Below are 15,728 nucleotides of genomic sequence, written 5' to 3' on the forward strand. Positions count from 1 at the left end.
TCAAGATGGTGACAGCAGAGCATTAACCCAAATGCAAGGTCCTTCTCAACACGGGGAAGAGGCTCGTGTGACCCAGCAGGTCACGAGCCCATGAAATTGACCCTGTGGTGGGATATTTTTAGAATGATTTTTAGAATGAATGTAGACAGGCCTAAATCCTGTGTCCACTGGAATGGACACCCAAGGTCTCTGCTTAGAGACCTTGGGTGCTCTCTGTTTAGTGCTCCTGAATCATGTATCATTCATTCAACAAACATTTACTAAACACCTTCTACTGTACATGCATCAGGTACCTAGGCATAGAAAGATGGATTCCTTAACAGACTTTTCCAGACTGTGTTTCTCAGGGCACAGTTTAATTCCTAATTAAACTATGAGAGCCTGCCAAGTGCCAGATCCTCTTAGAGTGTATGCAGGCAAAAATAAATAAATAAAATAAAATAGGCTCTCAATTAAATGTGAGCTATATACTCTATTTCTTAGAAGCCCTCCCCACATGGATATTCACAGTAAGTATTAAAACATTGAAGAATCTGGAAAGTCCCCCAGCACAGAAACCCATTTAACTTCCTTTAAGCTGTCTTTCATATTTAATTTGACCATACAAAACTTTCCTCAAAGCCTATCTAAATGGGACCGAAAGAAGTTGTAAATAATAAATATGAACTGTTCTTTCAAGAAGTTTGGTGGTGAAGAGAAGACAGGGAATGGCATAGGGATTTGAGCCGTGGGTGGGGACCATTAAAAAAGAGCACCCAGCTGAGTATAATAAGGGCTACAAAAGACAGAGCCAATATATCAAGGGGCTGATATTTTATGCACTGCAGCATGCATGCTCCACAGGACTTTCCCTTTGCTTTCATACTCCCTTTAACAATGACCTCTACCCACTGGTGATCCAAGACTGTGCACTGTGCATCTTTTTTTAATAGTTTACCCCCCCACCACTTATGGGAAGTCCAGGGCACGGCCAACAGCCAAGAAGAAAGGCAGTGATTTAGATACTTCAAATGGGCTTTTTCCATGGATGATAAGAGTTTCAGCACTGAGCATGATCAAAAACCTGACTCCAAATGATGGTGATGTTGGTGATGATGACAATGATGATGTTGATAAATTACAATGCCTGATCATTGTTATTCAACGTGCCAAAAGCAGGCAATGTGTTCTGAGATCACAAACCTGCATTTTAGCAAGAAATTCAAATGGTCTGGTTTAGAGATGAGTGTTCTGCTGCTGAATGGATGTTTCCATTGTAACAACGATGACAAAGCCATTTGGTAGATTCCTCATTCTCTGGCAAGACATTATTTTCATTGGCTTTAGGGCAACTTCTATTAATAGATGCAACAGTTCTCACTGCAGATTCACGAGTCTGTGATTCTCTTTTTAATAATACTTTTGAGCATATTTTGAACTAAATTAGGATTTCTTTTTTTTTCCAAGTAGGAGTTCAAATTCAGTGCAAGGCACCCACCAGTGTTTTATTTAGAAGTGTATTAATGGATCATTCCTTCATTCCCATAGCTTTCATTTTTAATTAAAAGATGAAGTCGGTATTGGACAATTTGGACCAAGCACTGGCTGAGGAGACGAGGCAACAGGCAGCCACTAGAGTATGAGGGGCTGGAGGTCACTGGACCAGAGGCCAGAAAGCTTGGTACTAATCCTGGCTGTGCCTTAATTCCATGTGTGACCCATTGTCCACTCTAGGCCTCTCTGTCTACATATGTAAAAAGAGAAATGGGCATATCAGTGACCCCCCAACCTCTTCTGATATGAAGACCCCCTTTTATAAGAGTAAAATATTCCATGGACTTCAACTTGATAGTTGTACTTTGAAATCCTTAATGCTAATAAATTAATTTTCATTCTGTGACTCAAAACAACACCTACATGCATTTAAAAATTAGTGATGCATATGTGTGTGTGTTTATTTGGTCTAATGATACTGCTAGATGCACAGATGGGTTTGAGGACCCTTCCAATAAATGCCTTTTCCATCTTGGGATTCAGTGATTGGGAAGTGATCATCTAGCTCTCTAAACTCCCTTTCAACTATTGCATTCTTTGAGTCTTTGAACCTTGTTTCTGTAGAGAACAATGGAACGGCATTAACAGACAATCATAACATTTGCCAAACACCTACTAGGAAAGGGATGATTTAAAAGAAACATGGTCAAATATTGTACAAATCTCTCAGTCTTCGGGGGGAATCCAAGACCTAAAAAGAGTGAATGGTATATCCAAAGTCACATAACAAATTTTGACTGTCTTTTTTTTTTTAAACATTCTGAACTGAACTTCCAGTTTTTCTCTAATTAGATAGGCTAAATTCTGGATTTGTTTGGTTCCCAAAACACTGTTGTTTTCTGGAGTGGGAGACTAAATTGGGTTAAACGCAAATTGAGAGGAAGTTCACATTCTAATCCTGCCTTTGACGATGACCCTGAACTAGATGCTGTATAAACCAGGGAAAATTGTTTATCTCTGATGGTTTCAGTTTAGATCATTATTGATATCTGAATATGATAAATACAATGAACTTTCTATTGACCAGCATGACAAAAAAGGATTTTGTTTAGTCATATTTTCCTGTTAATAGAAGTTACCATACATACATAGGTCAACAATTTTCAAAACTTATGGTGAAAAAAAGGACCCATAGCATTGGCACTAAATTGAGCCCAATGTAATCATGTTTTATTAGTTAGACATTCCATATCTTGCTTAAATCTTCTAACCTTAAATATCACTAAATTGTTGTGTCTATACCATCTAAAGAACTTTAGTTGCTGTTAAAGCTAAACCAACCAGGTTTTACCATATTTAGCTCCTGCCGCAAGAAATTCATTTAGGCTTGTGTGTGCCGAGGTTTTGCAGTATGACATAGTGAAAGGCCATTTACACAGTAAGTATGAGAAATACACCTGTTCCTTTAAAAAACAGTAACAATCCTTAGAAACAAAATGGCCCAGGAAACTCAGGAGGCTCCCAGGTAGCTCAGTCAATTGTGCACCTGACTCTTGATTTCGGCTCGGGTCATGATACCAGGGTTGTGGGATTGAGCCCTGCATCAGGCTCAGCGCTGAGCCTGCTGAAGATTCTCTCTCTCCCTATGCCCTTCCTGTACTCACTTGCATGGGCATACTCTCTCTGCCCCCCTCTCTCTCTTTCTAAAAAACAAATAAATAATTAATTTAAAAATAATAAAAATTTTTTAAAAACTCAAAAAATGCCTCCCATGCACATAGAAAATGACTCAGGAACAATATGTGGCCATCAGAAGACATCTAGGCAAGGATGAAAGGAACATGTTCCTTCGCAGGTTGACCTCGAACAACTTCTTCCTCATCATATTTCTCTTAATCTCATTTGGCACCTTTGGACACTGGAAGAACTTGAAAACAGAATTTGGGAAGTGAAGCACATAAAATAATATGCAGTCCCAAGGCTTTTTTTTTTTTTTCTTTTTTTTTTTCTTTTTTTTTTTTTTTTCCTTCCCCAGAAACAGGAAACAATCTGTCTAATCCTCCTTTTAGAGAGTCAGTGGTGAAATCTGCTGTTGTCTTTGTACATCCTTACCTTGGAGGCCTTAAACTGGAATGACATCCAAAAACCTTGCTTGTGGCTTCCCAGACAGGATAGAAAAGTGCTTCCAGTGTGCGTCATATCATTGTTTAAATGTTTTGATTAATCACTTTAGTGTGATGATTTTCTTTCTTTTTTTTTTTTTAAACTTTAACAATCCAAGAAGAGGAATATATAAGCCATCAGCTTCCTAGGCTAATATGTGTCCCCAAAGTATTATTTGTTTCCAAAACTTGTTGAAAATAATTCCAAAGCTAAAATTTCCACCTGTTCATATAATTTTTATCAACCCTACCCTTACATTTCTCCATATCTCTCTGCATTCCCGACTCATTCCAAAGTTCCCATAAATTAGTGGATTTCAAAGATCTCATTTGAAGATCAGCAATTGAACATTTTGGTTTACTTCTTTTAAGGAAACTTAAGGATAAAGCCCCAGGGACTGGTATGGACTTATTTACTTGACATCACAGTTTCTGAGACTGTAACAAGAGGTCCTCTTAAAGAACACATTATGCCAAATGAATCTCCCAAGTGGTTGCCAGGACAACCTTTTCCTCCTTCTCAGCTTAGAGCTAATTGAGTATTAACCTGGGTGTTCAGAGGAAAATTGGTTAATTTTCAGGGAAAAAATGGAATTTAAGATATGCTAAAGCATCGAATTATGACTGAATTATCGTTGGGTCTGTGCTGGCTTTAATGCCCTACACATACTTTGGAACACAGCTACTCCAGAGAAAATGTCTATGTCAAAATATCTGCTCAGAATCAGAACATTTATGTTTAAATTCTCCCTCCTGATACGATATAAAGGACACGGGGGAAAACCTTTGTTCAAGACACCTGAGTTACAGCAGCAGACATTAGCCTGGCTTGACTCACGCCCAAGCTGTCGAAGCTTTACCCATGAGGCACATTAACATCCACACCTTTTGTTCTAAATTTACTGTACCAAACTTTACCAAAAGAATTCCAGATTCAAAAATAATAAAAAGCCAAGGAACGTAAGTTCCATTGTTAGCCCAGAAGTGAGTCACTGCTGCAGAATTTCTTCTGTCTACTGATTAGACCGGATACGCGCTGGGCGGTGCAGCAGGAAAGGCTGTTGCTGTCTGTATGTGTGAGTTAATAGTCACAAAAGGTCACAATTTTAACATGTGAAAAACCAAATCTCTCTCCTGGGCATCTGGGTTGGTTTTTTTCAACACACCCTCTTAGTAGCAAAGGGAAAAAACGACATTGCTTTTCCTTCCAACCTGAGTCTACCCCCAGCTGACACAGCTACGTGCTTCCCTGCATGGAGACAGAAGACACTGGTTTTTGTGTTTGGTGGGGCTGATGTGATATGAGACGTTTGACATTTCTAGAGCGCGGTATACGTCAGAGGCAGGCAACCAATACCACTTCTGTGATAAAAGGAATGACTTTCTTCCACAGCATGGAACGGGACAGAATTAGGGTGAACAAATAATTGATCATCCAGACCAAGGCACTCTTGTCAGTGAAGGGTGGCTCTATTAGCAATTACACAGGACAAGAAGAGTGGACCAGGACTGTCCCAAGCAAACCAGACACATGATCACCCTAGGCACCGGGTCAGCTAAGCACTTACCAGAAGAATAAGAAAAATAATATGTAGCATTTATTTAGTACTCACTAAATAACAATCACTGTGCTAAGCGTTTTATGTATTACCCAGTTTAAACCTTGCAAAACTTGAAAATTTACTAGGTAAATACCGTTTGCCAAGCCAGCAGTTTTCAAAATTTTTTGGTGAACAATAGGAAACAAAATAATGGGAAGACAAAATCTTCCACAGAAAACCAACATTGAAAGCCAATTAAAGAATAAATAAAATAGGGGCGCCTGGGTGGCTCAGTCGGTTAAGCATCCGACTTCAGCTCAGGTCACGATCTCAAGGTCCGTGAGTTCGAGCCCCGCGTCGGGCTCTGGGCTGATGGCTCAGAGCCTGGAGCCTGCTTCCGATTCTGTGTCTCCCTCTTTCTCTTCCCCTCCCCTGTTCATGCTGTGTCTCTCTGTCTCAAAAATAAATAAATGTTTAAAAAAAATTTAAAAATAAATAAATAAATAAATAAATAAATAAATAAATAAATAAAATAAAATAAAATAAAATAAAATAAAATAAAATACACAACTGCCTTGGTCCAAACCAGGATTAGGAGCTAGTCCTAAAACCCAAGCCCCTCCTCCACCCTGCCATGGCCCCTCAGGCACCACCGCAGAACCGTGGGCTGTTAAGAATTGTGCGAAGAGCCTCTGTCTAGAGATTGATAATGGTCTGACTAATTTAATCCTCACAATCTGCTGAGGTTTGTCATTAGTGTCATTTTTAAGCGAAGAAAGCCCAGCTGGGAAGGATCATACAGTGAGGAGATTCAAAAGCAAGGATTCAAACGTGAATCTGTCAGACTCCAAGCCCACTCCTTTACATGCCATTATCTGCCTCTACTGTAGCAGACTTCTAGGCTGGTCAATATTTAGAAACATATTTGGACCTTTCCATCTCGGCTTGCCCAACCAGGGCAATACTGTGTTCCCTGCCAGGTGTATTCTGAGTTTTCCAAGGCCTTCAGAGGTCCCATCCCAGAGCCTTTCAGGCAGTCCTGTTCCACCAGATACCAGCAAAGTGTAACAATAACAACAACGATAGCTAGCAGCTTGGCATCTGTATGTGCTCTGCTGTGCGCGGAGCATCTTGAATGGATTGTCCCGTTGCTTTCTCACAACAATGCTACGAGGTAGACACCATTATGTTATTACCTCATCATTTTGCAGATGAGAAAACTGAGTACTGCAAAGATTATGTAGTAAGGTAAAGCAGATAGTAAGTGTTGGAGAAAGGGTTTGTCTCGACAATAGTGTATGGTGTCTTCTTCTGTCTTAACACACTTTAGTCCCTACGGGCAATGAACCTGACACCTTGGTGTTCCAAACCTTTCAGAGCCACAGTCACTTTCATAACTCACTGGTCCCTTTGCCCCATTTTCTTGGGGCTTTTTTTCCCCCACACTTTTTTGGTAAACTAATTCCTGTTCTGGCAGTAGGTATTGAACCTTGTTTGTTTTTGATCTGGGAACTGGAACTCTGGGAAGTAGCTTCGTACCTAAAGAAGATTCTCCAGGAGACATGATGCTTTAAAACAATGTATTAAGTAATGGTGGGGCATGCTGCCTGATTCACAATGGTCCATCTATTTTGGGCCCCATAGGCCTTCTCCACTGAAGCATCATATTGATCAGCATGGAAGTCTTTTAAAATCCACCTTGGTTGAGTTTAAACTATGATCTCCTGGGGGCCAAAGATTATTTTAGTGCCTGCTCTTCTCCTTTTATTTTAAAGACTTTTATTTATTTATTTATTTTAAGTAATGTCTACACCCAGCGTGGGGCTCAAATTCACAACCAAGAGTCAAGAGTCAGATGCTCTATTGACTGAGCCAGCCAGCCACCCCTAAATGTTTATTTGTTTATTTTGAGAGGAAGGGCAGAGAGAGAAGGAGAGAGAGGATCCCAAGCAGGCTCCATGCGGTCAATGCAGAGCCCATCAGGGGGCTGGATCCCACAAACTGTGAGATCATGACCTGAGCTGAAATTGGGAGTTGGAAGCTCAACCAACTGAGCCATCCAGGTGCCCCCAGTGCCTGCTCTTTAAAAGGGAGTTGGAGGATGATTTTTAAAGAAATGAAAAGAGCATCCCTGCTTCTTACCTTCAAAGACCAGCATGTGTTTTAAACTTTACATCAGTGGTTGGGGGGTGGGGGTGGGGAACACCTCAGGGGCTCATTAAGTTGAGTGCCCAACTTCGGCTCAAGTCATGATCTCATGGGTTCATGAGTTCATACCCCACATCGGGCTTGCTGCTGTCAGCGCAGAGCCCAGTTCAGATCCTCTGTTTCCCTCTCTCTATGCCCCTCCACTACTCACACTCTCTTTCTCAAAAATAAATAAAAACATTTTTAAAAAATACTTTAAACTGTACATCACTGTATGGATCCAGACTTCAGCAAGTCCATCTAGCCCTGTCTGACCTGAAAGGTACCTAACAACCAAGTCAGAGCTCTCCTAGAGGATGAACTATTACAGAGCTCTCCTGAGGGTTCTGTATAATCTAGCATTATTCACTTATCGTATAACTGCATTTTGCATGCAGGCACTACATTAGCTTCTGGGTATTATTTTTACCGTGGCTAATCTATAAAAAGACTGTGTAAAATCTGCATGGTAATCCTAAATTTTAAATTCTTACAAAGATCAACAGAGTATTCTATATTCCAATATATGCAATTAGATATTTACCAAATATTTTCAGAGATACTTGTGATGAGTTCCTGAATTTGAGCCAGACTCCAGTGAATGCATCCTGCAATGCCCTTTGCCTTCTTTTAGCTCAGAGTTTATCTGCTTTCATATGACATGAAAATAGCATGGCCTGAGTAATCTACATGACAGGCATTCACTTAAGACTAGGAAGTACTTTTCATTGTTGCAAATATGAGAAGGCTATAACATTATGCCTATCTTTAAAGGACCTACAACTTAGAAACAATTTTGGAATGGGATAGACAGTATATCACATGATATCAAATTACTTATAATAAAGACCCCACCTTGGCCCGGTCTTTTCCTCCTCCATTAGGAATGACAGTTAAAAAGAAATAAAGCATGCTTCTTAAATATCTGGAAGACATAATGCTGGGAGTAAGAAACGAAAGGTTAATATATTGAATGATAGAAATCATGATGACAGTAAATAAAAACTTTGTGCTGAAACCAACAAGTTGAAATTAATAGGACTGATTAGAAAATCCTGTACTTAGTTTCAAAAAGTCAATAGCTTAAGTACAGGATGAGAGCAAACTGTAACTTTCACACTCAAAATTAAAACAAACAAACAAAAAAAAATCCTGCAGACTTCATAAGCCCAAACCTTCCCTCAATATCTTAAAAGTGTTGTTGGGCACCAGGCACCAGATGGGTACCATGAGATCTTATCGTCTGATGTACCTGCAAATGCAAGCTCATTGGCCTATGACATGCAGCTCAAAGGAGAAAATATTCCCAGTGACTAGATCCTGTCGGGAGTAGACACAACACAGTAAGAAGGTCATCTTTGATAAAATGGCCTATACACGAAGGAGACTAGATTGGTGGGTGACCGGGAAACCGAACTTTATAGAAATATTGAGGGACCACAGGATGTTTAGTCTAGAGAAGAAAAGATTACGGGACTTTGATGGTTGTTTTCCAGCATTTAGAAAGCTATTGTGTGACTACGAGAGGGAGTCTTTAGACTTTTTTGGGGGTTATTTCAGTTCAACCAATGGGGTGAAAGTTAGATAGGAGCAGATTCATTTTCTCTCTTCAGAAGCTTTCCTGCAACTTTGGGAAAGGCTGCTTCTTAAGACCTCTCACCTCCCCATGAGCATTCCAGCAGAAACTAGCTGACCATATGCCATACTGTAGACTGCTCCCTTCTGGAAAGCCTACATTGTGCCAGCAATTGGCATAAATTGAATCACTTTGCTGAAAATGCTTTCCAAATTAGGTGGGAAGTAATAATTTCTCATATACCTTCCTTAAACCTGCATACCCACAAGATTTTGCTAGCCTACACCTAATCAGTTTGTTTCCCCATCTCCCCCATACTTGCTGGCAGAAACAATCTTGACTTAGTTAACAGAATGTCATAGAAGATATACTCTGAGCAAGAAGATATGCTGCTGACCCACTTGGGGGTAACATGGGTATGAAAACTTGGACCATGTCTTTGTTCATTCACCAGTTGGACACGTAAATACCATTGCTCACCAGAACAGACAAGAAAGGGAAGAGCTTACCTCAAAGTGAGGTAAATGGTGAGAGGAAGTTCATAGAGGAGAGCCTAAGAGATGGAGCCACATCTAAGGCCCCACATTGAACCATCAGCAGTTCAAGGGGGAAAACTAATGGTTCTCTGAGCTGTGTGAAGCCAGGTGAAGGGAGGTACCTCTCAGCTTCCTGGAGCTGCCCTACTATTTACTATGGCTGTGTCTCTTAAGCATCACAGCCAAAGCCAGCATCTTTTGGACACCTCCTGTGGTTTGAGGTGGGCCCAGATGTTACCATCCAGCTAAGAAGAAGAAGAAAAACCTCATCTTCAGTTTGCCATTTCTGTTGTCAACTTATGACCAAGGAACACATTGGCCAGAAAGTTGCCTTCAATACAACAAAATGTATAGTTTTGGGGGGAAAGACCAATGAAATACTTCTGCCATTAAGTTGCTATCACTGAAATTTACCTCTTTGTTTCTTGCCAAATACATCATTTTGGCATCATGTCAACCTGCTTAGTTTAATTTAGAAGGGTGAAATCTCACTCACTTAATAACATCACTGCGTAGTTTAGAGGAGAGAAGGCTTAATATTTTAATGTTTTGTAAGCTTATATTTACAGAGGTTGACAAGTAAACATAGATACAAGCTCAGTTTCAGTTATTACCATTAACCAGCAATCACATTACACTGAGGTAGTCTATCTTGTTTTTAAAGTTGAAGTGCTTACATGGCCGAGAATTAATTATTTTGAATGGTAACAACCTCTTGGAAGAACTGGCTAAAACGTAATTTTAAAATGGGTTGTGGGGCTCCTGGGTGGCTCAGTCAGTTAAGCATCCAACTTTGGCTCAGGTCATCTCATGGTTCATGAGTTTGAGCCCCACATCCGGTGAACCTGGGGTGAGGTCGGCCCTGCTTCAGACTTCACGCTGACAGTGCAGAGCCTGCATGGGATTCTCTCTCTCTCCCTGTCTCTGCCCCTCACACACTAGTACCCCCTCTTTCTCAATAATAAGTAAATAAATAATGAAATAATGAAATCAGTTATAGGACTGTATTGGTTATAGAGACTTTATAGGACATCAAATAGTTACTAACAGTGATTCTGTTATTCAGTGAGCAGGAACAATAAGTAGCATTTACATTACTGTCAGTAGCTTTGCCAGGTAAAAGAACTGTTATTATAAAGAGCAAAATGTGATATAATTAATTTATCTATAGAAGTATAATGAAAAGCATCATCAATATTTCTCAGGAAAGTAGCTGCCTTCTACTAAACCAGGAACAAAAGGTACCCTGAGTAACTAGTAATGATAATGTTGATAACAAAGGGAAAAAAGCAATTCCCTTTTTCCAACTCATTTAAAGTCCCGCCCACTATTGTATTCAGATACCCAGCATACCACACCTAAAGATTAAGGTTGTTTCTATATCACATACCCAATGAGACCATTCCAGGATAGTTGTTCTTTCTACTTGTACAAAGAGCAACACCTCACAGTTGAGTTTGTTTGGTGAACCTGCTTCAACTTTAATCCAAGTATATAAACCATTTTAACACGAGATGAATTATAAGCCACCTGAGAAGTGATACTAACACTCTAGATATATGAATTCACTTAACGCTCACAAGAATCCTATGCAATAGGTACTATCATTCCACTTTAACAGAGGAGGAGACTGAAACATAAAAGGTTTTTTTTTTTTCAACGTTTATTTTATTTTTGGGACAGAGAGAGACAGAGCATGAACGGGGGAGGGGCAGAGAGAGAGGGAGACACAGAATCGGAAACAGGCTCCAGGCTCCGAGCCATCGGCCCAGAGCCCGACGCGGGGCTCGAACTCACGGACCGCGAGATCGTGACCTGGCTGAAGTCGGACGCTTAACCGACTGCGCCACCCAGGCACCCCGAAACATAAAAGGTTTTAAGGAACGTGCCCAAGATCACACAGCTAAGAATTGGTATAGGAGAGATTTCAACTCAGCCTGGGTGGTCCGAAAATCTAACTACTTACCCAGTAGGCAGTACCACCTCCCCGGTAATGTATGTAGCAAAAATTAATTAAGCGTCTAGTGTATACCAGGCACTGTGATAATCTCCTTATATACATTAGCATATTAAGTTCACCAGGTCAACAGTTCTGTGTCTTTGGCATAATACCCTAGCTTGGATATAGTCTCTTAAGACTGCAGGACGTTAGCAATAAGAAGTTACTGTATTCTCTTTCTTGTAGGGGTGGAATGGTCCAAACTAGTGAGCAGTATGAATTTGTACATCATGCTCTGTGCCTGTATGAGAGCAGACTTTCAGCAGAAACTGTCCAGTGATTCTCTGAAGATTTACCAGACCATCAATCTCCAGGGGTAGTTAATCAATTACCCACCTGAGGCTTCTGGAAGGAACTTCCTGCAATGGAAGGAAAAGAGAAGTCCTGAAGCCAAGCTGTGGCACGGATTGTGGAAGATGGCAACACAATTAAAGATTGCCAGCCTCTTGTGTATATGAATGCATTTGTAAGCATCCCCTAAGTTATTTTGAAGGTCCTATGCTGATGGAGGTATGATAGATTTCTCACACAGCTAAGGAGACTTTTGTTTTGTCTGTATTGACTACCTGCCACACAGAATGTACGGATGAAATACTCGGTGATATATGTCATCAGATGACAACTGGAGAAGCTGCTGAAGAAATTATTATTATGTGCTTAGATGCTTTAATGTTTGCAAAATCTGTCTTGTGAATGGACTGTCAGCTGTTAAACTGTTCCTGTTTTAAGTGCTATTACCTTTCTCAGTTACCAGAATCTTGCCGTTAAGGTCGCAAGTGATTGATAATGGATTTTTCACAAATAAGTCCTTGTTTTTGAAAAAAAAAAAAAAAATCAAAAGCAGTACTATTTTATATGGAAATGTGTCTTGATAATATTACCTATAAATGTGTATTTATCAGTACCTCCTGTCAATCAATTACAGAGCACAATGATTGTCACTGGGTGTGTATGTATTTACTCTCTATTATTGGACATAGAGGTGGTTTCTGCTCCAAAACTCCAGCCACTGTATTTCTACATTGTGAGTCATTTTAATTTAAAAGGGAAAAACAAATTTGTAGCAACTATGATGTATCCAGAATTTTAAATATCTGTGTCTCTTTTACTAAGAAGGAATTTTTGAATATTCTGTCTACCTAGAATCTCTCTCCCCTCCCCCCCCCCCCAAAAAAAGGCAGATCCCTTTGGGAATGAAGTAAACTGTCCCATTTCCAGAAGTTCTCCAAAAGGTTGCTGCCATGGATATTCTTAAATTTCTGAAAGGTTTTAATCCTCAAGAGACAAATAAAGTTAAAAAAATGCACTCAGCAAACACTAGATGTTCTGCCCAAATATGAATTTTCAATGCAGCTATGTTGACTTTGTTTCATACTGCCAATAAACTACTCTTAATACTAAGTATTGAGTAAAACATCTGCTTTTTTTTCCTCTTGGGAAGAAGCTCTTATCTTTTGGGGGAAGCCTGGAGTAGGTAATAAGATGGGTTTAATTTTAGTCTCTGCCTCTCCCCAGTGGAGATAACTGTCTCTAAATGAATATTGTCATCACTTGAAGGATAATGATCTAGAAGTACCATCATTATGTGGTTTTCCTCAATAGGCTCCCAGCATATCATTATACAAACGGTACATGTTTACATCTTTATATCACTTGTCATAGGCCCTCATAAATTACATGACTTGTGTTTATTCAGCAGAATCAATATCACCTGAAGAGATGTAATGTTTTAGGAACATTCAATTAACTAAGATTACAATTCCTTTCTTCCTTCTTGAGGCTAAGAAGTAGTCATGTGCCAAAGAGATGTAGGAGAAAACTTACAAGTTTTATTCTGCTCCTGGAGGTCAGAATTTTTTCTACATAAAAAAAGGAGAGGTAATCATAATCCCTTCTTTCTAAGGAAACAGACAAAAGGACACTGGTGTAAAACTTCCCCAAACAATTCAATAGGAGGAAGTGCTCGTCACTGACTTTTTCCCCCCACCATGAAGGCACATTTCCTTCCTAGTCTTTGCTTCTCTTATCTGGGAGATTTTTTTTCCCCTCAAGCAAAGCATGAACAGTTGTTAAGTGGAAAATGGAGGCTGAATTTTACATGGCGATTCTTACCTGCTTAATCTTTGGGAATTCAGGTGAGTAGGCTTGCCTCCCTTGGGGCATTTCTCCAACAGCCAGCAGAGGAGTCTCTGTCCTTTGAAGTGTCTGAAATAAGGTGGAAATGGAGCCAGGTCTCCATGGCAGTTTAACCAAAGACGTTGAGGAGGGGGAATAAAAAGAGCCAGCTCTGTCCACTCTGCTGAGACTTTTCTCTGAAAGAAAATAAATGGCCTCCTAATAACTCGGAGAGCTCCTGAAATGGCATCTTTATAGGAGACAGTGAAGCACCTTGAGGAGAAACTGATTAGTATGTGGCAGTCTGTGGCATTCTCCATGTTTTTTCCTTATCAGGTTATAGTTTTGTTTTTTGTGTATGTTAAAGAAGGAAAATATAAGGAGATATAACTAAAGGGGGTGAAGAAGTGAGGTGTGTTTTATTTGGAAGTTGCTATTTGGAAGGAACGTCTGAATATTTTCATGGGAGAGTAGAGAAAATTAAGTAAAAGCTCAGAAAATGGTTTCTGATCCTGAACATTTCACTTTTTAATACTGATGTTTAATAATTGGATGTTTAATTTTTTTTTTTTGGTCAAGAAATGCTGGGTTTTTTTGTTTTGTTTGTTTTGTTTTTTTAGTCTATCAGTTTTGAGGGAAACTTGCAGAGATTGTCACAATATAGAGAAATGCTTCTCTCCAGGACTGTAAGAAATTGTATTTGTGATCAATACGTTCACTGGTCACTATTAGCTAAGACGGTTTAGAGGGGTGGGAAATTTTGTTTTATTTTTGTTTTGTTTTGAGATGAATACATCTAATTTTTAAACACGTATCCAAACTATGTAATTTGTGTACAAATACTGCAGTGCTAACTTAAGAATTGGAAAAAGGGGCGCTTTTTTAGAATGGGGGATGGGGATGAGATGGAAAGAGTATAATGGTCAAAAGGGGAATGGAGCTTTTTATAACTTCAGTATATTTAATAATTGGGCTAAAATATCACACCATATTCTTTGGATGGTTTGGTGTCTTTTTCAAGCTTCCTTTTATTATTTCAGTGGGAGTGTGTTTTCTTCCCTAAACCATGTGAAAGTAAAAGAAAGGGAGCGAAGGATGACATTTTAACCGTTTGACAATGTCAGCCTTGGGATTTTAAATCACGTGTGTTGAATCTGGGACTATTCGCTCGAAATGATAGTAATAGCAAAAGACAAGTAAACCTTGTATTTTCACTGGACTGATTTGCGGGTGGGATGTTTTGTTTTCTGATGGGCCTTATAATTTTCTACATAGTACTTTATGAGTATCTCATCTTCCAGAGGGGTTTCAGATTGTCCATGTCCATAAACAAGAGTGCCTTTCCAAAAATAAGAGAGTGGTGGTGGGTTTGTGCAATGGGACCAGCCAGAACCAGCAGTGGATGTGGACTGAGGATGGAAAACTCCTTCATGTTAAATCTGCTCTGTGCCTGGGCATCTCCAGCTCTTCTCGTGGCCCTTCCCTACCAGCTGTCTCTACCCACTGCTACCAGGCACCCCGATGGACTTGCCATGAGCAGGAAGGGTTCCTTGAGGTGGAAAATACCTCTCTCTTTCTCAAGAAACAAGGCTCCAAGGTAGTGGTCAAGAAGGACAGGAAATACCTCCATAGCTGGATGAAAATTGATGTCAACAAGGAGGGAAAACCAGTGAATGGAAGCCTCTGCTTAAAAAAAGGTGAGCTATTCTTTTCAGAATTGATTCTGAAAGTTCTTCTGCTCAATGTTATGTTTGTTTGTTTCACATTAAAGGGATATCTTTTTACCTCAACACAATGCCTATCTATGGCACATTCATAAGCTAATGGGAATGGATCATGTGGTTCCCACTGATGTGGAAAACTTCATTATCCTTGTTAAATAAGCCCTCCTCATTAAATTAGCCCAACATCTTTCCTTTTACCTCTTACTTTTCCTTCCCTTCTTTCCTTGCTTCTTTTATTAATTAAACAAACATTTATTGAGTTTCTCTTTTGTACCACACTGTAGACACTTTGGTTAGATACCATTATATAGGAATATAAATCTGGGCATAAATGCAGCATACACATGTGATGACTAAAGCCAGTGATCAGGAAATTAATAATTCTGCTGATGTAGATAATTCTCTGATTAGGAGG

At 39.7% G+C, this 15,728-nt stretch overlaps 2 protein-coding genes across 4 annotated transcripts in view; both read left to right on the top strand.

Annotated features, from left to right (window-relative positions):
• The window catches only part of PTPRR (protein tyrosine phosphatase receptor type R), a 244,264-nt gene extending 231,389 nt beyond the window's left edge, over window positions 1–12,875 (top strand). Inside the window, 2 exon segments of the mRNA XM_025926367.2 lie at window positions 11,661–11,733; window positions 11,735–12,875. Coding sequence (XP_025782152.2) covers window positions 11,661–11,733; window positions 11,735–11,794 — 133 coding nt within the window. The 3' untranslated portion in view covers window positions 11,795–12,875.
• Window positions 12,876–13,455: 580 nt separating this feature from the next.
• Window positions 13,456–15,728, top strand: part of PTPRB (protein tyrosine phosphatase receptor type B) — a 115,782-nt gene continuing 113,509 nt past the window's right edge. For 2 of the 3 annotated variants that reach the window (XM_025926649.2, XM_086712817.1), the window contains exons 1-2: window positions 13,456–13,609; window positions 14,891–15,286. In XM_025926649.2, the coding sequence (XP_025782434.2) occupies window positions 13,555–13,609; window positions 14,891–15,286 (451 nt within the window). In that variant the 5' untranslated portion in view covers window positions 13,456–13,554. The remainder of the gene's footprint in view (window positions 13,610–14,890; window positions 15,287–15,728) is intronic. The other variant, XM_086712819.1, reaches the window with a different exon arrangement.

The sequence above is a fragment of the Puma concolor genome, chromosome B4 (genome assembly GCF_028749965.1).
Source record: "Puma concolor isolate L17-30 chromosome B4, mPumCon1.1.hap2, whole genome shotgun sequence".
Lineage (NCBI taxonomy): Eukaryota > Metazoa > Chordata > Mammalia > Carnivora > Felidae > Puma > Puma concolor.